Genomic DNA, 21,655 nt, shown 5'->3' with positions numbered 1-21,655 from the left:
AAATGATTGTCCATGCCATGCAGAGCCTGCTGTGTAAAAGATCAGCATCCAGTGGCTGGGAGAGACCAGCAACCTGTGGGAGGATGAGGATGGAGTAGCAAACAGCCCAGAGGGGTTTGTGTGTGCAGTTCTTTGCAGATGATAGCAGTTGTCTTCACCCAGCACTTGCCCAGAACCATTGGTATGGGATGTGCTGCAGCGAAGGGGGAATTTGAAGAGTGAGGAAGCACCTCTCTGGATTTTCTGAAAGGGAGGGTTTTTTTCTCCTGGGACTAAGTAGGTGAGAGCCTGGTATTGCTGATGCAATGGAAGCAGGATTTGACCTTGCAGGAAGGTAACCAGACCCCCAGGTAGGCTGGAGGCAGATCGTGAAGAGCACTGGCACTTAGGGCAAGGAGTTCATATGCGGTGCAGTGGAAGCAGGGAATCTGTTTGGAAAAAAGCCAAGGTTGGGGGATGGAGTTGAACTGAGATTTTACGTGGCCTTCAGGGGAATGGGTCTGAAGGCACCAATGTCCCGAGGATCAGGGCCTTGATTAGAGTATTCTGGCAGATCGGTCAAAGTGGAACGATACTGAGTGGGACCAGCGAGCACTTCTGGCGCTGTAGGAAGTAGCTGGTGTTGAGGAATAGAGAAGTTTGCTAGACAATAGGATTTGGGAAGTAGGAGGGAACATCCTGTCCCAACCAGGGAATTTTGTCGCTACAAGCCATAGTGTAGCTGAGTTCTCAGCACTGTGCATGCTTTCGATGTAGGGAAATATGTCTATTGTGTCTTCACGTAACTAATCCTCCTAACCTGCTAGAGAACAGAGCAAGTGTTAGGGTTGTGTGGAACTTAGGAAAAAGCAGGAGATGGAGTTTATAAATGTTAAAGTTCATAAGTAATGGTTTTGAGAGTTGGAATTCACTGTTAGCATACTGTGAAAATTAATTAGTGTGGATTGACAGTGCAGCCTTTGAAAGAGAAACTTGGATGCATTTATCTACAGGAATCTCCTGTAAATGAATGTCACTGTCTACAAGACAAAGACTTATGTGTTTAAGCAGTGCTGCTGTGTAACGTCTTGTTCTCTGGTTTGTTCATTCTGAAGATGGCATTGATGTCTCATGTATGTGGTTGCAAAGTGGAAAGCTGTACTTGAGAGAAATAAAGGGTAGGAGGGTATAAAAGGGGTGAACAACAGCCTTTGTCACACCCCAAGATATAGAAATGTGTAACTCCAGTATGCTCTTGACTGGGAGGATGGGGTGGACGTGTAAAGTGCTCAGGAGGTCTGACTGTCCTCAGAAATCATCCTTTTAAACACGCCCATGCTTCAGTTGTCTTGTCATGTTCTGCCCTGCTGTATTATTGGCCAGCAGTAAAGCGTATTGTGCATTTCCATAGATAAAGTGGGAGATGGTATTATTCGTAGCCGGTTTCCCTAAGAGCAGGACTCTTTAACCACAGCTCTCCTGCAGCATGTGGGTCGAGAGATCAGCTGATGGGTCACAGATCCTTGTCCTGATGCTGTTGTACCTGCTTCAGCTTTGTTGTCTTCTGCCAGCTAAGTTTTCAGAAGCTTATACCTTTATAAAGGAATATATCCTCGTATGAGCCAAACCAGCAAAAGGTGGAACTCCGTTCCCTGCCCTCTCGTTCGCTCCCTGCTGCCAACTCCTCTTCAGGCAGCATCTGGACTGCTGACTCTGGAAGGTGAATTCATGATCCACGCTGGCTCTGGTTGTGGTCGCTTCCCCAGAAGGGCCATCATGTCCCTGGTTTCCCTGTGCTGGCATTAATGATAGCCTGCTGAAAAGGTGCATTCATTCTTTGAGGGCAGCCTGCCAGTTGCTTTTTGACTGCAGGCCAAACCCCAACTACAAGCTTGAATTTTGCTTGGTACTGGTGGTCTCTGCTGGCTTCCTGAAGAAGGTTTACTCTCAGCATGATGTGAGGCTCCTAAACAGCGTACGCTTTTCAGGGTGAGGTAGACCAGGCTGCAGGAGTTCGCCTTTTCCTTACTGGTTCACAGGCAGGTCAAGCAGTTCTCAATTCTCTCCTGGGTTAAGTGGCTTCTACTCTGTGCTGCCTCCTGCCACCTCTTATCCCATTTTTGGCACATCTAGTCATTGGCAGTGGTTTTGCCATCTGACCTTCAAGCCCCATGTTGATTTATTCCTCAGTAGCTTGAATTCGATTCAGAGCAAGGATGCAGCAGAGCAAATAGTGTACTGGTGAGTTGGCAGCAAGGCTGGCATTTCTCCCCTGCTGCCCAGCCCACCGGCGTCAAATAATTAAGGAGGAACATTTAGCTTGAACGGTGGGTCAGTCACATAAATCGGTGCTGATAACTTTAGAAGGCTACGGGTCTAGCCTAGCTCACCTCAAAACCCACAACTTCCAGGGATTTCCGTAGAATCTTGACTCTAATCTAATTAGAGCAGCAGCGAGAAAGTGAGGAGTCTGTTAGAAAATCCTGAGTGGATTAAGAGGTTGAAACCTGAAAAATGCTCTGACCACTGGCGTTAGCTAAATTGTTTGGTGCTAGGCTGTTAAGGCAAAGCCCTGCCCTCACACAGGGTATCTGATTGCTTGCTTAGGCCCTGCTGTCTTAGCTGGGACCATAGTGAGTTACTTTATGAAACAGTTTAATCTGTTGAAATATCAAATTCGTTTTAATTCTTGTTTGGAATACTCAGTCTGTCTTCACCTTTGATCAGTGTGTGAATATGAAGTTATCTGTGTGATTATTTTCTTGCTGTCAACTCTGAAGAGCAAAAAGACCAGTGCAAGAGTGTAGCAGTTGGTTGTGAACAAAATAGAGATGCTGTTTTAGACATAAAAGTAAATGGTCCAGCTTTGTGCCTTTTGATCTGTTAAGGCAGAATCAGGAAAGCTGGTATCCAGATAGCACTATTAAACCTGCTGCTACTTAACTTTTTCTTTGCTTTCTTTCACCAGATAAACTGTGAACCTGACCAGAGCAGCAGATATTTTTCTAAGGATTTGGTGCTTTGGAACACTTCCAAGAGGATGACTCCTTTCTAATGGCCTTATATTACTCAGAGAGTGTCTGGAGCTGACTAGCTAAGTTTCATCCAAATTTCCTGTCAGCCCAATATGTCTCCTTGTTGTCAAGTTTAGTTTTAATTGAGCCTTAGGGTATTAACAAGAATGCTTATTATATTTCCCCTGGATGTATAGGTTACCTTTGCTTTGTACTGTGCAGCCTGCTGAAAGAGGCCCAGCATTTGTGGCCCCTATGGCACTCCTGTAGAGGAAGACAACCAACCGCTCAGTCATTGCTTGGCCATGTGGGCAGCTAGTTCTGATTTGGGGGGGGGGGGGTGCGTTTCTTTTTTGTTGTTTGTTTTGTTTTGTTTTTTAAATGTTCCCCAACAACTCCTTGGAGAAGAAAAAGCCTGTCCTTAGGGTTGCATTGGAAAACTTAGCTCAGGTCATTGTGCCTGCAGGACTTTAACTTTGCTTCTGCTCTTCTTTCCAGTTTCTGTGAAGGGTTGCAACTGGAGCCAGTTCTGAAACGACAAAAATGCGCAACAAAGCAGTGGCTGCTGCTGAAGGAGTAGTCCTTGCTGTCTGATTCTGCTGAGTCTTTGTCTAGTATTCTTGAACAAAGAAAAGGGCTGATCAGAAAACACTTAAACATGTCTGTTTTTAAGCTTTTCATAGCAAAAGTCTTTGAGTTCTACTTAAGTGCATGGACTTCCTAATGAGACATGGTCACACACTTGCACCCCAGTTACTGATCTAGTTGGGGCAATTAAACTGCTCTTTCCCTCTCCAAGAAGAGCCAAAGTTATATACAGTGAGTGAAGGGGGTGGGTGGAAAATTGAAAGTGAGTTGAGTTACGCATCCCATAATACCACGAGCATTTCGGTAGTAGGGGATTTCTGAGCACTTGTGCGAAGCTCAGAGATGTTAACCTCCGAGGTGAGAGGGGAACTGTTTTGCTGTGCTGATTTGTCTTTTACTGTGCCGGTAGCCTGGAAGGGAGGAGCAGGAAGCAGCAAAGAGTTTGGCTGAAACCGAACAGCCTGATAGAGGGATGAGAACCTGGGATTTCCATGGAGAAAGCAGTATTTTAATGAAAATATAGAAAGTGTGCCTGCTTATTGACTTAGCTGCTGTTCCTATGGAGTTCAGTATTTTTTGGTCCTATGACAGGAATTCAGAGGAAAAGTAGAAGTTTTCCCTAGCTTCTGTCATGTACTTAGGCTTTCCTTGTATTGCTGTTCACTGATGTCGTACTAAATAAATCCTCAGTGCACACATATATGCACCTAAGTAACTTTTTATGAACAAATCTTCCCTTGAATTAACAGTCAAAGTGAGTAGAGAACTCTTCTGAAGTCCGCAACTGGGCTCCCAACGCAGTGTTAGTCAAGTGCATGTTTGCTGTTTTCCAGACCTATCTTAACTGTGTGTATCTCAGCATGTCACTGTGAATTTTGTCTCTCAATGAGATGCACAGGGAACAGATGAGAATTATCTTGAACCAGATTCCTTGAATCTCTGAGTGTCCTTGGGCAATGTAGGAGTACAGGAGAACATCTGGTAGCTCTGGGCTCAGGAAAGATGAGCATCAGAAATGCTATACAACTGGTAATTCAGATCTTCATGAGCAACCGTAGATAGTCTCTCATGACAGTTCCAGCTTGTTGACTGTCTTCTGCATTCATCCTCTGTCGGTTCTCTCCTATTCTCTTCTTCCACCAATACTGATGTTTCCAAAGGGCTTTTTATATACCTGCTTGTCAGAAAACTTTGTCGTGCAAAGGTGGTATCGTATTGTGGCATCTCAGTCCTGCTTGTGTCCTCTCCTAAAATTTGAAAACCCAGGCTTTACTCCTTGTATACAACAACATACAAATAGGTGTATATCCGTGAATGTGTGTGGCGCATATTAACGTGCATACAGAACTGTGAGTAGCAAAAGCCTGGATAACCCCTCGTTGTTTATCTCGAGGACAAAGTGCAGTTTATCCATGGTACGTGATGTTTGTTCTTGTTCTCGGCACCTCTTCCCCCAATTTTATCAGTATTTGTGCTGTTTATTCAAATGCATTTCTTGTACTCGTCTCCTCCGATAAGCGCATCATATAGTTTTATGTAAGAGTCTCAGTAATGCATTAGTACACAGGCTGTTTGTGAAGTCTATAATTCGCACAAAAAACCACACTGGCAGCAGCATCTTCTCATATCTAAGTCTCTCCCCGCATGGGCAGGTCCCCTGAGAATACAGGGAAAGCTTAGGTACACCCTCTCCAGTCCACAGACTGTCTTGTGAGGAGTTAAATCAAGTGTTGCAGATACCAGAAGGTTGCTAATCCGGGCATACGCTATTCTCTTGAGAAAGTCCAGAGCTCTTTGGAGCAGCGGAGCATTGTTCATTCTCTGAATTTCTCCTGGGCAACCGTGTATATTTTGTCTGAGAGTATTTTTATAAAATACTGTGTAGCATCGGAACCATATTCCTTGTCCCAGATCTTGAACGCTTGCATCTGGTAACATTGGTATTCCCTTTCTGATGATCTTCAACTTTAAAATATTGAGGGAAATGTGCAGGTGTTTTCTTCTAGTTAAACACTTGTGTTATCTTTGCAAAAACTTTTCATTCTGTGGTTTTATAATTGCCATCACAGAGAATGAGACATTACTATGTTTCAGTGTCCACTTAATCATCTCTGTTTTGAGGCATGTAATTGTTTGAATAACCATAAACCATAAAATATATTGATAAATTGCTTATAGACTTGGGAGTTTTGAATGGATTTGGTAATTCATGCATTCACAGGTAAGGGTGTGTATGCATGAGCTGAAAACTTAGAATGTCTTAGCCCACTATAACATTGCAAATATTACTGTCTAATTCTTTTCTCCTAGTAAATAGGGCAGCAACACGAGGGTGTTGGCCTGATCGCTTGGGTGTGCCCTGGCCAGGAAATGACATACCACGGAGGAGTGACCAGATCAGCTTAATCCGAAATGCGCTCCTCCTAGACGCACCGTCCTGACACATGCTAGCAAATCATCTCGCTGTGCAGGTTGCTCTGCAATGTTTCAGAGCAAAATGTCCCTCCTACCTCTGTGTTAGCAACACTTAGCATTTAGCATGGCTCTGTGAAAAATAAGAAATAAGCCATGAACTGAAATCAGACTGCGATGTTACTTTGGTTGCCTAACTGTTAATTGTTTTGCTGCCAGCATTTGGAGTGTAGTTGTTAGAGATGCGGTCTTTGTTGAGAAGCGCTGGGTACAACTATGCTCCTGTGTCAAATACCTGTTTATTCTGCCATACCCTGACCCAACTGAATGTTTGACTGCCAAGCTATATGGTACCTGTGTTTGATATTTAGATAAATAATCATTCTGTTTACTGTCAGTAAATACTACAAGGTATGAGATTAGTATTTCACAGTAGTTCAGTGTCTGCGATTTTTGCTTTCATTTATTAACTGCTTGCTCTGTACTTATTTCTGCAGTTAAGCTTTGAACTGAACTACGAAGTTTTGCTGTATCCAGTTGTCTTTTTCTTTAAATTTTCTGTGTTTTCTTTGCTTTAAATACAGATAACCAAAAATAATTTTCACTTCTGTTACAGAATTTTCTCTTTCCTGGATGTGGTCACTCTGTGTCGTTGTGCTCAAGTTTCCAGGGTAAGAATTCTTATCGTTGCTGGTAGAATTTAACGATTTATTGTACTTGGGTTGCAGTTCTCAACTTCCAGACTTCCTTACATTTCAAATTGGGAGAATTTGTACTAGTAAACTCTATGCAAAGACTGTTTCACTTACAGTCATTTAGTGTCCCATATTAACATGACAATACCAGAAACTTCTGATGGCAGTTGTGAAGGTGAAATCAAAGTTTGAATACCATTTTGACAATGTCTTAAGGCCTTGTCCAGATCACGAAAGGGAGGTGACTGACCGACTTCCCAAAGAATTGTCCAGTCAGCCTGGTCTTCGCACAGGAGGTCTGCCCTGGGGAAAATGCTAAGCTTAATCTGTGATACTTGGATGCATCTAAGCATCGTATCTGTGTTTTTTTGTGGAGATGTAGCATGTTGGTGAATCAAAATTTCTACACGGCAGAAAGTCAGTGAACATTTTCCAACTTGGATTTATTTGATGCAAGTGTGGAAGAAAAAAAGTGTCTGTTTTGCTTATGGTCCCGTCCTGTCCCCCAACTAGCTCATGGCTTTATGGGCTTCAGCTAGTGAAATCTGGCTTGCTGAGTCACTCCTGTACAAAACCATTCAGTCTTGGGGTCAAGCTGTACAATAATTTGCTTTTATCCTTATATACCCTGAGTAATAAAAAGGCTGTGGTTAAACATTTTTTAATTGCAATAAAAACCCTGTGTGATGTGAGGCATTATGGTTATGATCCCATGTTCTTGGAATGTCATAGATCTTCCAGGGAGCTGAAGTTCACTGCTCCAGTTCAACACTGACCAGTGCAGGCTCAAAGATACTTGCCACTCTCAATTTGTACTCCCGTTTTTGTCACTCGCTTCTGTTTCCACAGGACATCTAAGAACAAGTCAGTCACAATGTGACACAGCATGCACTCTAAAGGAGTAAAGTTCTCGAACAGAGCTACAAAAAGGCCAAATGTAATGTTCCCTCCTGGATTGCCCATTAAAACGTGCTGTGTCATGACTTGCATCCACTAGTACGTTTCTTTTCTACTTGAGCTATTACTTTTCTCATGGCAATAACCAGACCTTAAAACAAATATCCTCAATGAGAGTTAAAGTGCAGAACTTAAAGTTCTCCCAGCTTTTGTAAGTCTGTGCATGGCTTGCACAAAGACTATATAATACATTGTGATGGAGATGTAGCTTAGTGCATGTAACATTTGTAGCATAAAAATGCAGCTATACATGCACTCTTTCATAATGATGGATTTATAGCTGTTATGAGAACTAGCTGTTTACTTTATATAATTAAAATTTTGGTTATAGTATTGTGTTGATGACTTTTTGCATTATTAAGTGCTGAATTATTAACTTTCAATTCCTGATTCTCATTTATACAAAAACTAGTATGTGAATTTTTTTTTTTACAAGCCCATTGTCCCCTGTCTGCCCCCCCTCCAAAAAAAAGGCACTTAAAGGTAGTAAACTGTCATTACAGCAGTTCTGCATAGTTCTCAGGTAAGAGCTGGATGCTTTATTTGAACAGCTTACAAAGTTTTTTTGAATTTCTCCATCTGTGGGACATAGAACCCCATGCAGCAAGCTGTGGAACTGCCTTGAACACCTTTTTCTGCTGGAGGTAAGAGAAGGTGTGCAGGATGACAGCCTCACCCATCTCTAAGGGGACCGCACCACGTAGTCCTTGGTTTCTGTGCCGCAGAGCAAGTCCTCCGTGCCCTCAGACGAGCTTTGTTTCCCTTGCCAGCGTAGGCGCCTGGTGTAGTTTTGCACGTGTGACTTGTCCACGTCCTGGTCCTTCATCTTCACGTTGGGCCTCATAGCATCCTTAACGGTGTAAGGAGTTACTCCGATTTAGCTGGTGCTGGTGGTGCCGATTAAGGGTTAGGTTCCAGCCTGAGCTGTGAAGATGCCCTCACTCCAGCAGTGCCTCCCGTCGTGGGCCCAGCGTCTGCCCTTCCCACGGCGCGGAGGTGTCGGGGCACCTTAGACGTGCCTCTCTCGGGGACGTGCGAAGAGCGTGCTGGGTAGGTGAGGTGGCTCTTGTCTGAACAAGCGATACTGGTAACTGAACAGTTTTCCTTGTTGGCTGTAATTACTTGTTGCTTTTTCATCTGAGCAGAATGTTGTTTCTAAAAGGAACAAACTGTAACTAGGTCCCCACTGGCGTTTTTTCATATTAACAACACATTTACATTTTTTCCCCCGATAAAGGCATGGAATGTTCTGGCCCTGGATGGCAGTAACTGGCAGCGAATTGACCTGTTTGATTTCCAGAGGGATATTGAGGTATAATTAAGTGACATACAAACCCATTTTTCTTGTTAAAATGTAATTACAGCCTAGAATGGATTAATACTCCCAGCGTAACCCTTTTTACCTTCCCTGGAGATAGAAATCATTAATTTCAGTTCTTCTTAGCTTCAGGGAGTCTTTAAAGTCTTGGCAATCCATTCAGCTTTTGAAAATGGACAGAATTATATATCTGTATCAAGACTTAAAGGTAGTAATAGAAGGAGAGTATTTTTATGTGCTTTCTGAAAACAGAAATAAGTAGGGAAGGTAAGTTCTTGTGAAAATTACTGCTTATGTATAGCAGAACTTAGGCCACTTTTCCTTTCACTCAAAAAATGCTTACGTAAGCTCAGACATAGACCACTAAGACTGAACTTTCTTCCAAACACGCCCTGCAACATGTCTCTCTTCCCATCTTTCTTTAATATTAAAAACTGAAATGTAAATGAAGATGATGCAGAGGGACACTAGATCAAAATTGCTCCTAAAAGATGTTGCTTCGGAAATGCCTCTTTGTATCTAGTATAGCAATGTTAGTGGTGGGCTACGTAGCTCTGATAGGAGTGGATGGTGGTGTCATGCTGTTCTGAAAGTTCAAATTGCATTAAACAGGGTAAGACACAAACCCTAAGTTTCTTATCAGAATGTTTATATTATGTTTAAAATATTTTGGAGAAGGGAGATAGGGGGTATATAATTTTTAACTCATTAGACAGGCATGAACCAGAGGATCCCTCAAGATTCACACCTGGTGGGAGACGTACATAGAGAAAAGAGTTAAAATAATCTCTGCCAGCCGTGTATCTAAGCAGCTGAGATACGTGGGTGAAGCACGTGCCTGTGACAGTATGGTGACTTCTGTGCGCTTGCAGGGGTCTGAGTAGCCTGAGACTCCTTGAAGGAAGTAAACCATGTGATTTCGTTCCCAATAATAAATACCTAATTTCTTACCATGCCCTGGAAGTTCTGGACCCCGAACTTGTTTGCTTTCGTAGGGGTACAGTAGCGTTATTAATGGTGCCTGGTCTGTGGAGGTAACGGGAAATGAGGGCAGGACTTCACTGCCACGCTACTTTCTCTGGGCTGTGTAGGAGGGAGAGAGAGGGAGGAATGCTGTGAATATAAGCTAGGCTCTTCCCCATTCTTGAGTGGTTTTTGCATGGTTTTAACATCTCCCTGTTCTCTAACATCACTCTGTACATCAAAATGCTTAAGAAAGAATGTGTTGACTTCCCCTTTTGAAACAAAGTGCTTTAATATATTGTACCTAACCTAAAAGTACCTGCTTAGACTTTCTCATGTCCTAAATGTTGTTTGCTTTAAAGGAACACAAATCCAGGAATTGGTATAAATTCCATTTCTTGTGTAAGTGTACTTGAATCCTCTAATCCAAGCATATGAATTCATAGTCATGCTAGAGGAACTGCAAAAGTACATATACTGTTTCAGATTCTCCAGCCTTTCTACACTGAAACACAGGTTGGGCTTTCAGTCTTGTGTTGGCCTTTAGCCAGTGCAGCACTTCAGCAGCGTGCTGCAGATACAGGAGTTGTCCCGTAGCCTGGGAAAGCAAGTGGCCAGATTTTATTAGGGGCTTGTGCAGAGATCTCTCAAGCTGGTGCCCCTTTTTCAGTTGTGAACTTCCTTCATAGCTAGCCTGCTTGATTTTATTTTATTTTTTAATTGGGAAAGGATTTTATTAAAAAAAAAATCTTTTCAATCAATATAGAGATCTTAAATGTCAACTAGTACTTGAAGAAATGGCTGATATTGCTGTCCTGTGGTGAACAACCATGTAGAATATAGTAGAGGGCAAGGTGTTTGAATTACTGGACAGTGATACAAATGTTTCTTCAGTAGTTTCTTTTGCACTTTGTTCAAAGTGGTAAATATCTGAGAAAATGCCGTGCATTGAAAACGTGCACTTAAACTGCGTTGCACTGGATCTCTTGAAAACAAATGATTGAATTCCTTTTTCTGTGAGAGTAAAACTGGTGGGCTAGTTCTGCCTCATCTGCCTTTTGAATAGAAATGTATCTGTTTTTAGTTCATTCACTGTACTTATTTGCAAATCTCGCTGCCTGTTGTGCAGCAGTGGCATTGCTTCTTTCATCTGTCTTGGGTAGCGTGTATCGATGTCCAGGAGCTCTGGACTGGAGGAAATTCTTCAACATTAGCCTGAGCTTGCTTACTCTGGCTTTAGGTAATTGTTCCTTGTCTCTCCATCTTCAGAAGCTGAATAATTCTCCCTCTCCCTGTCTTAGATTATTATGATGGCATTTTTGTTTTCTTAGCACTGTTTTACCTAGAATAACAAACTGTTGTTAATCTGCAAAGTTTTGAATTCAACTTTGTCAATGTTGAGGCTAGGTTTTTGGGTTTTTTGATTTTTAATGTAAATCTTTCTGTCTCCGACAGGGCCGAGTAGTTGAGAATATTTCTAAAAGATGCGGGGGTTTCTTGCGGAAGTTAAGCCTGCGTGGCTGCCTAGGAGTGGGAGACAACGCATTAAGGTAGTGGCATGGCTTCTTTCTGCTCCTAAATACAATACAAAGAATGACTCACTTTCTGCCATCACAAAGGACTGGAATAATTTGTGAATATTTTGGGACAGATCTTAAGGATGTGTGCCTAACTTAAAACCTCAAAAGCAGTAACATATAAACCTTTCTAATTTATCATTTTTTAGCTTAACACAGTAGCTATTTTCCTCAGTTTGAATAAATTACCAGCTGCTGCTACAGGATAAGTAGTAATTGGCACTGAATCACAAAATTTTGCCTTTAGGTTGGGAAGTCCCAACACAAGATACAGGCCAACACAAGTTATTTTTCTTTTATTTTTGCTCAAGACGGTAGCTTAAAACTTTATCTGATGCACTGAGGTTAAAGCAAATGCTTTAGAATGTAGGGAAATCTGTCACCTAAGAAAAGCTATGTTTTGCCTTTTCTTTAATGAAGGACATTTGCACAGAACTGCAGAAATATTGAAGTACTGAACCTAAATGGCTGCACCAAGATCACAGATGCGTGAGTAATGTTCTCTTCCCCCCATCATTGTCTTTACTGCCTGCACCATGTTGTTTTCTCCGTCTCCTTTTGAGGGAAGGCCGGATTTGGGCATACAGTAGGCAGTATATTGCATGTCATATGAAATGTGTATGACTTTGAATAAATGTATCACATGAGACTGTCGTATGTTCTCTTGCAGTACATGTACCAGTCTCAGTAAGTTCTGCTCTAAACTCAGGCACCTTGATTTGGCTTCCTGCACTTCCATAACCAACTTGTCTCTGAAAGCACTGAGGTAGGAGCTGACAACACTGATGACATTTGCCAGTTGACTCCAGATAGTTTGACCTGCTATTGCCCCATGTGTCTCATGCCTCAGCGGAGACTGAAATAGGCTGAGGTGCAACTGTGATTAGAATCCAGGCATTCCCCAGCAGAGCTCAGCGTTCACGTGTTACGCCTCCTAGTTTGCAGAGAGGGAGGAAGACTGAGTAAAAACCGCCCTCAAGGTGGTTTATATCCATCCTGGTGATTATTAGCAGTGGAAGAATAATTATATTGTATGACAGTTTTGGGGGAGAGGCAAAAAGAAGGGAAAAAGTCTTAGTCTGCCTTTTTAGGTGCTTATTTACTAACAGTCAGCTTCTGGATTGTAAGTGTACCATCGCTTGCTAAGCTAGTGTTGCATAGTTAGAAGGTGAACATCAGCATGTGACTATTTGTCTTTTTAAACTGCTTAGGAGATACATAACTACTTAAATCTGCTAAATGGAATTACCAAGTAATCTAGAAAAGGAAGGGAAAGACAGACATTGGTGGGAAGAGATTGGGAAAGAGAAAAGGAGGCAAAAAACCCACTAAAGGTAACGATAGGGGCTGAGCTATTAAAAAGCTTAAGTAGTGTCCCAGCTGTATCACTGAAAAATACTGAGGAGGGTGCATCTAGACACTGAAGGAAAAATATAGATTTGAAAGAGCAAATAAGTGATTAAATTATGTTATAGCTACACTTTGAGCATGATTTTTCTCCCCTCCAGGGGTTTCATATTTGTCCTTAATTTCACATGACCAAATTTGTGCTGCAGTTATCTGAAATACGTGATAGCATGTATACTTCTGCATGATTGCCAGCCACGTGTGTGAATCTTACTCCTGTTGGCAGCTATTTGCAAATGCAAAGTTACACCTGGAAAGTTAGAAGCAACCCAGCAGAAGTCAGCCCTCTATTTTAATTTGGATGAGGGTGGTTTGCTGTATGCAGATCCAGAAAGCCCATAAACATTGTCCTAGTATGAGAGTTGGGAGGTGCCCAAAATGGGGTGAATCAGTCGTCTTTTGCTCTACTATAAGGAAACTAAAGCTCCCGATTCTGTCTTTGGAGAGCTCCTCACATCTGGAGATGATGTTTGACAAAGAAAAGTTCCCTGCGGGGTGGGGGTGTACTTCCTGTGCTCATGTGGGTTCCAGAAATGGGAATTTCCTAGATTCTGGCTTGAAACAGAATTTCTTCCCCAAAAAATAAGAAGTTTCCACCCACTTTTCCTTTCGCCTCCCAAGTGAGGGATGCCCACTGCTGGAGCAGCTGAATATCTCCTGGTGCGACCAAGTGACTAAGGATGGCATCCAGGCCCTGGTGAGAGGCTGCGGGGGACTCAAAGCCCTGTTTCTGAAAGGCTGCACGCAGGTACGGCTCTACAGAGAACACTCAAATTGAATAATAACTGCTAGTTTCTTTCTGCTGTAACTGAAAGTATGGGGGTGAAGTTTTGTAGTTTTTTTTCTATTTCCGGAAATACTACGTTACTGAAATTATTCACAGTCTGTCTGTTGGAGATTAAGTGCTTTTGCTGAAATTCCTTAATAGCTTTGAGCTCAGCATGAATAGCAGGACAGTGAACAAATTGCATATCTAGCTGTGAAATCATTCTTCCTTTTTTTTCCCACTGGGTACACACTGAGCAAAGTTTTCGTGTGTGTGTGTATTTTATTTTTAAGAGAAGATAATTTTGTTAATCATGGCTGGACCCATTTTTGGAAGGCTCAGAAAAATTAAAAAGCCTGACAGTACTTTCATCAGTGACCATGTGAGAGAATTTCCTCTACGTGTCATTTGGATTTCTAGCTAGTCAAAGAGAATCACATTGTACGTGACTCTTTGTAAAGACTTCTCTGCAGCCAGTTAGAAATGTTATACTATTCCCTTAAGTGTATCATGTAGCTCTTGAGATATGACAGTACATTTTGAAGAGGACTGTTCGGAAGGGTCTGTGATGCTCATTCTTTGGAATATAGATGGTGCACTGACTTTTACGGCTGACGCGTGTTTTCCTTCCTTGTTCCTTTTGTTATTTAGATTTAATTTCCTTTTAACCTTATTCTTACTGTTTTATCTGTTGGATCACTGAAAAGTTTAATATGAGTGAGATTTCTTTGCAATGCTATTTTGCAAAGAATATGGGGACTAATTACTGTTTCTTTACTTAAATGAGGTGGGAGTTTTTTAATGCACAAATAGATCAGACTAGAAGGGAGCAAACATGCATCTCCAGAATCTTGTCTCTGAAAAAGGAGAGTAAAGCTGACCCTGCTGGAGTTGAAAGCTGTGACCCAAAGACTTGAGAGAGTTTAAGAGTGTCAAGATAGACCTGGAAACTGATCTCCTTGATCTCTTTGGTTCTTATACCCAAAACACTGAAAGTGCTCATGTGCTTTGGATTTTCTTTTTTTTTTTTCTTTCTTTTTTTTTTTTTTGAGGGGTGGGGACTTCTTAAGTGTGAGTCAGTGAGTGCCATTTTCATCTACTGTGTATGGGTAAACAGTTATATGTTTTTATTTTGCAAAAAGCATGTTTCTCCTCTGCGTGCACACAGAAAGTCCTAAAAGGTTAGTATGATAAGCAAAGCAATAATACACTTGGGTATGAAGCAATAATATAATTCTTGTGTGCAAACAAGCTTAGCTGTAGGGGCTATAGTCAGCCACTTTTCAGTAGCTTATATTACTGTTTTTAATTCATAAGATGGGTATATGTGGCTATAAAAAGATGACTTGATCAGAGACATAACAATCTCAGCCTATTTTCAGTGTTTAGATTATAGAAACAGCTTGAGTTTCTAGTAATTTATGGAGTCCTGAGAAATATTGATGGCAATACATCCTTGTTATCAATTATTTGCCATCTGTTCTTACAGATATAAGAATAGCAGGCTTTCTTAGCCTCAGAAAGCAACATGGATGTGTTTTGTGCTCCCTGTGATGAAATAACACTTCTTGAGAGAGGGATCGATATCAAGTATTGCAATATAAAAATGGTGTTATTTTTAGGCCCTCACTGGAGCCTAATGAAGCATTTCCTTAATTCCTGTAAATAGTTTCTGATTTCACTTCTTGCTTTCTTAATCATGCATGTTGGATCAGATCAGCATTTCTTTAAATCAGTAACTTAGTGCTGTGAGTCTTTGAACTCTGTCCCTGAGGTGGTGAAAAGTGATGTGCACTCATTGCTGTGTATTTTGAGACTGTGATGTAATGCCCTCCTTCCCCGTAGATATCCCAGCTGTGGATGTTTTATTGTTCTCAAAGCTTTCTTTGAAGACTGCTCCAAGTATTAACAGGTTGCTTCAGTCTCAAAATTTTTCTTTCCAGCTTGAGGATGAAGCTCTCAAGTACATTGGTGCACATTGTCCCGAACTGGTGACTTTAAACCTTCAAACATGCTTAGTAAGTAAGCCTTCTTACGATTTCAACTCAGCCAGCATTGTGCATTTGGAGACCAGCTATAAACGCAGCCATGTAGAACGTGCTCCGTCCCAGAAACATCGCCATCTGTGCAGACAGGGCAATTGTAAATTTGTAAGACGCTTAAAAATAGTTGATGAAAAATGGCTTTTTGGTAGCATTTGGTAATGTTGAATAAGCCCCCAAAACAGCATCTTAGCATTCAGTTTGTCAGAACTGTTTGTGTCTTTGCCCTGCCCACAGGGCTTGTAAACTCGTTTGCAGGACTAGCCGGGAACATTCTTTCCGTTGGGCTGGAATGTTTGTTCTAGCCAGACTCACTCCAGCCTCTTCTTAAAACTGAACCAAGGAGTGCAGTTGCCCTGCACAGAGGGACTGTAAACCAATTATTCTGCAGTGCCAAAAATATGTTTAAGCCAAAACAGGAATTGTAATGAGCTTTTTATACATACCCTCATGCAGTTAGTCTGACACAGTGAATGCTTGGGCACTCCCTTCTGTTTCCACTGAAGTGGGCAAGGCTTTGGGGGCTGCAGGACTGTCCTTTTTTTCTGTCCTGTTTAAGGAGTAGCTTTACCAAATACTAGGCTGACTAGAGATTTGGTGTCCATCCATCTGAGCCTGGGTACTTGCAAGGAAGGAGTAAACTTAGTAGCAAATGCCAGAACCGCATCTGGGATCTAGGCAAGAAGGCAGAAAAGGGAGAGGCAAACAGACAGAAGGGAGAGGAAGACAAGTAAGATTCCTTGTTCACCTTAGTTGAAAATGGCATGTTTTACTCAGCTTCTGTTTCATCCCACTCCAGCACGCAGGCTTAGCAGTCTACAGGTCTGCTGTTTGAAAAGAAGCCGTGTCTGTCGCTAGCTTTTCCATGTTGAAACTGAATTGAATCTGGCTGTCTGCAGAAATCTAGAACGTAGGGAATGAGTGAGGTTTAACCTGGGCCTCAAGCATTACGCGGCCTGTGCCGCCTCTGTCCCTTTTTCTGTCCGTCTTCTCCCACTGTGTGCATTGCTCTTGGTCCCGTGCAGCTCCTTGGCACGGCCATGCTGAGTCCCAGAACCTCGTGCTCTTGCTCATGCAGGGTAGCGTCTGGAACAGGTTCGTGTATTGCCGCCACCCCAGACTCGTTAGCAGAATGGACCGCAGAGGGCTAGAACAGCCCCTCTGTATCCAGGGATGCAGCAAGGCTGATGGAGTTACTACACCATGGCATGAATTTGATGTGAACTGGACTGTAAGCCTGTGTCTTGCAGTTCAGGTTTTGGTCCCAAACCATTGAGGTGTATTTTTAAAAGGCTGTTTGTAAGGAGAGAGGAAAAAGACCTCCTTATTTTCTGGGTGACTGTGACTTTTCAGGTGCCTTTTTTTATCTTGATTTTTCATTTGTTCTTTACGCGCATGTGTTGCAAAGGAAGTCAGGAGACTGCTTCTAGGCCATCTTTCCCCATCGTTCAATAGCCCCACTCAGAAACGCTTCCCACATGTGGAATCATTTCCAGAATATTGCTGCAGCTTGGCTTAGCCTGTTTCAGCTGCTCCCATGAAATATTTGAATGCTCTTTTTTCTTTTGCTTGAAAGAAGCATAACTTGGCCTGAGTTAAGTGCCTGCTTGAAAGTCTGAGGGCAAAATATGCAGTGCCTTGCACCTCCACCTACGTTGTTATGGCTTGTGATGATGTTGTTGTTTTTCTTGTAGCAAATAACAGATGATGGTCTCATTACAATATGCAGAGGATGCCACAAGTTACAATCCTTGTGTGCCTCAGGCTGCTCTAACATTACAGATGCCATCTTGAATGCCCTGGGACAGAACTGTCCAAGGCTTAGGTAAGTTTTTGGTGCAGGGTTACCTAAGCTTCAGTGACCTATTGCATATTGAACAAAGGATCTCAGTGCTATGGTCATATAATACTTGAGCTGCTTTAGACTCCGAAGGTCTCTCTAGTCTGAAAATGTACTTTCTTATCACTGAGCTTATTTCCAGGCGTTTGCTATGAGGTGATAGCAGCTGTACCCAAACTTTGGTTTCTAAACTTGTACAGGTAGAAGAGTGATAAAAGAGCTCCCTGCTGTGGTGATGTGTACTGCCAATAGATTCACTTGGTAACGGTCTCCTTCTAAACCATTGTATGTCTACTTTTGTGGGGGTTCTTTTTTTCTAATGGAAAACAGTTGAGGTTAGGTTACTCTTGTACTGAGAACTCAGAACATGTTTAATCAATATTTTTTTCCTCTTAACATATGATTTTAACAGGGTTTTAATGATTTTATAGCAGATGGAATTGTGTTAATTTTCACTCTGCTTGAAAGAGTGGGCTTCCTGCATCATCTCTGCAGGTGCTTGCTTTTTTATTATTTTTTTAAGATGCTTATTTTTATTAGGACAAGTTTCTTCAGGAAGACTTTGCTATAATTCAGAAACTGGCCAGGCGCGGAAAGAAGATACAGTTATTATCTGGCGTCTGTAACAGCTGAGTGGCCTGAATTAAATGGCATAAGATATGGTGTCTTCCAGGGGGGAAAAAAAATCCTTTTTCTGAGATAAGGTCATTTAAAGAATTATGGGTACAAAGCGCAGCATACAAGTGTATGGAAACCAAAGAGGAAGGTAAAATATGATTTCAGTTTCAAATGGTTTCTGTGCTTATGTTTGACTGCAGTTTTACAGTATTAAGTGTCCTAAAACAGAATGCATGATGCATTTCAGGAAAGTTGGCTTTCTTTTCTGTAAAGGTAGATAAATACATTAACACTGGAAAGTAGACCTCTACAGAGCTGCAGTGACTGTTTGGCAGAAAGTTTCTGTTGTCACAGAAGCAAGCAATTTGCCTCCTGGAAGACTTCAAAGTCTTCTATCATGGCATTAAATATTTATTCTTTCATGCCTGTCTGCCAGGATGCCATGTGTACTATCTTGTATTATACCCTTTTTGTGATGAGCTCTGTACTTGGGGTGGAAACCAGAGGAGATTGCTTGGGGAGGTTGTGGAGCGCCCAGCAATGAAGATTTTTAAAAGCGCCTTCGGCTAACATTTGTCAGAAAGGAGAGATTAGAACTGTCCTGCCTTGAAGTGGGGTACAACTGAATGACCTTTGGAGTTCCCTTTTAGCCTGACTTCTTTTTTTGTGTTTTTTCCTGTGACCTACACTCAGGTATAGAGGGTGGATGCTCTGTGCAAATTATCCTCTCAGAGAGCACAGCCTAAACCGGGTCAAACTTTTCTGGGTTGCTGGAAGCTTTTAATGAAACACTCTGAAAAGCAAAATGACTCCACCATGGTTATTATAAATTCTTTCTGTGCAGAATATTAGAAGTTGCAAGGTGTTCTCAGCTAACAGACGTGGGCTTTACTACTCTAGCTAGGGTAAGTGCTGATTTCTATTTGTTCACCAAGTATCTCTGCTTTCTTTTCTTGATAGGTTTAAACTAACAGTAGTTTTCTCTCGTGAGTGTAGGTTCTTGTCATGTTTTCAGTTTTAAAGCTTGAGTGGAAGTTAGGTGATGTAAATTAGGTTGTACATAATACCTGATGTCTTCAGGATTGTCCTGAGCCACACACGTAGGAGGACATGCATCCAAATTGAGGTGTCTAATACTTGGGAGTTATCATCTCTTAATGTCTGTTGTACTGGATTAATCTGTGTCCTCTACAACTGATCATAAATTTAACTTTCCTTTATTCATAGAAAGTAAAGGAACTTGGTGCCTATAAGTGAGAGAAATTGGTAGATTTTCTTCAGTATACTTGATTTCCTTTAGTATATTTGATTTGCTTCTTAAAGAAGCAGCAAACTTTCCTCTCAATCATGATATTTTCATGGAGAAAAACCTTCCCTTCTAAAAGAAGGACTTTCTCTTTACTGTAGACGTGTTTATATTTGCTGTCTGAACTTTGCACTTAGTTTGTGCACTCGGTCTTCTGTTTGTTCCTAGAACTGCCATGAGCTTGAAAAAATGGACCTGGAAGAGTGCGTCCAGGTAGGAGGTGCCACCTCTGGCTGTTACGTTTTTTAGCACAAAGTCCCAGCGGTGTGGAAAGATGACTCATGATAGGAATTTCCACGTTTCTAGCACTGCAGCAAAAGTAAAAAGATGGTAGATTGTGTTTCCAACTGAAAACTTCTTTTTAGAGTCCTGAACAAAAAGACACCCAGATATATTTGGATAAGAAAATACTGCTTTTGTAGTTCGATCGTTTGTTCATATTTTGTAACAATGAATGCTGCCATAACTGTAATAAACGAAATCTTCAGTAGTAATAGATGTGTCCTGGAGACCACTTATATAGAACTGTGAATCCTTGACACAAGATTAAGGCCCAGAGGAAGATCTTAGCACGTAAGACGAAGGAAAGTCTGTGCTACAAATGTTGCTAGACATGGTAGAAATTACCTGTTTTGAAAAAACATAGCCAGAATGCTTGAACAGCGGTGATTTTGCACAGAAAGGAGATGGCAACGGCTCTCACTAAAGCTGAGATGCCTATTCTACTACTAGCCTTCCTAGAAGGCAGTGGGATGTAATTTTCACCAGTTAGTCTGTTATTGTTGACACTTTGGATAACTCTGTGCTGCAGGTTTCTTCATTAGTTTTAGGGGGATGTCTTTCATTTGTAACGCAACACTGTCCTGTCGAGTGTGTGCCGTAGACTGATTACCATTTCAAGATAACATTTACAGGGAAAATGACTGCGTTTACTCAAGATCCTATGGAAAAATCTGCCAACCCTAAGGACAGATTGGAGTCAGATAAAGACAGTGGAGATAATAGGATTTTGCTTCCTGCCATGAGAACAGTTTGACCCCAGTATTCTGTATTTCCTGATGTTTACAGGGCAGAAATTCAGGCAATCACAAGAGGAACTTAAAATGGTCCAGACAGGAAGTGATTAAAAAAGTTAGCCCAAAAAGGAAAAAGGAAAAACTGGGCTGTGTCCTTGGACTGCTTTGAACAAAGATAGCACAGCAAGTTCCCTTCCGAATGCTTTTAGATTAGAATTCCGTTGTGTCAAGTCTCTTTCTTCCTGAAGAACTCATGAAGAACAATTCAGCAATCTACAGAGCTGTTAGAAGGAGATTTTAACACCTCTGATGCTTTCAGGGACAAATATTTTGGAGACATTGTTTTGTTGAAGTGGTCTGCTCACTTGTCTCTCAGCTGTGAGCTTGCTTCATGACAGCTGCCTGAGGAAGTATGAAATAACAGCAATGCAGACTCCATGACTTAACAGTCCTCTAAGGACCTGAGTTATTTCTGATTTGGGCTTATGGGGGACGAGTTCCTGAGGGGCTCAGAAGAGTGACTGTGGCGAACTGTTTAGGCAAAAGTTTGTAGTTGTACTTCAGTAGGGGGAAAAAAGGCTATGTGCAAAGCATCCAGCATGAAAGGACTTTTCCCTTTTTTTCTCTCCTTCTCTCCAGATAACAGACAGTACACTAATCCAGCTTTCCATACACTGTCCACGGCTTCAGGTTCTGGTGAGTATTATAAGTGAGACTTTCAGCATTTTCTTTCTATAAACAAAAGGATTTCAAACGCTGCCCGTGGGGATTTGTCTCTTTGACTTCATAGATGTGTTGTGAAGGCCTGGAAAAATTCAGCTAGAAACTTGACCCTGAAGAACCTATTGTCCCTCCCCTACTGCTAGCATTAATCATATGCCAGGCACCCACAGCTGCCTGAAAATGAATTACAGGACGATGGATTCTCCTGATACCAGTCTCTACCTCTCCTAAGCAACCTTAGCAGAATCTGTCTACAAACCAGGCTGTCAGTCCATCTATTAGAGAGGAGGCTGCAGTCCTTCTCACCTATAGTCTAGACCTGAGAATCTGTGACCTGGAGGGGCCACTGATTGTAGAAAGCAGTCTTCCTCTTGGTCTGAATTTCTGGGAATGTAGTCTGTCTCCCTTTCTGTGTCCCTGTGTACTGCTTCATT

The 21,655-nt window shown here is 41.9% G+C and overlaps 1 protein-coding gene across 6 annotated transcripts in view; it reads left to right on the top strand.

Moving 5' to 3' along the window:
* Positions 1-21,655, top strand: part of FBXL20 (F-box and leucine rich repeat protein 20) — a 43,654-nt gene that overhangs the window by 17,833 nt on the left and 4,166 nt on the right. For 5 of the 6 annotated variants that reach the window (XR_010392593.1, XM_064524695.1, XM_064524698.1 and 2 more), the window contains exons 3-13: positions 6,610-6,664; positions 8,883-8,957; positions 11,382-11,476; positions 11,924-11,992; positions 12,174-12,269; positions 13,532-13,658; positions 15,620-15,694; positions 17,413-17,543; positions 19,021-19,081; positions 19,651-19,695; positions 21,138-21,194. Coding sequence is in view for 5 of the 6 variants with exons in the window: in XM_064524695.1 (XP_064380765.1) it covers positions 6,610-6,664; positions 8,883-8,957; positions 11,382-11,476; positions 11,924-11,992; positions 12,174-12,269; positions 13,532-13,658; positions 15,620-15,694; positions 17,413-17,543; positions 19,021-19,081; positions 19,651-19,695; positions 21,138-21,194 (886 nt within the window). In the remaining variant the exon portion in view is untranslated. The remainder of the gene's footprint in view (positions 1-6,609; positions 6,665-8,882; positions 8,958-11,381; positions 11,477-11,923; positions 11,993-12,173; positions 12,270-13,531; positions 13,659-15,619; positions 15,695-17,412; positions 17,544-19,020; positions 19,082-19,650; positions 19,696-21,137; positions 21,195-21,655) is intronic. The other variant, XM_064524697.1, reaches the window with a different exon arrangement.

This window comes from Dromaius novaehollandiae, chromosome 22 (genome assembly GCF_036370855.1).
Source record: "Dromaius novaehollandiae isolate bDroNov1 chromosome 22, bDroNov1.hap1, whole genome shotgun sequence".
In the NCBI taxonomy this organism is placed as follows: Eukaryota; Metazoa; Chordata; class Aves; order Casuariiformes; family Dromaiidae; genus Dromaius; species Dromaius novaehollandiae.
Note: the sequence above shows the minus strand (reverse complement) of the source record. Positions and strands in the feature narration are given on the sequence as shown.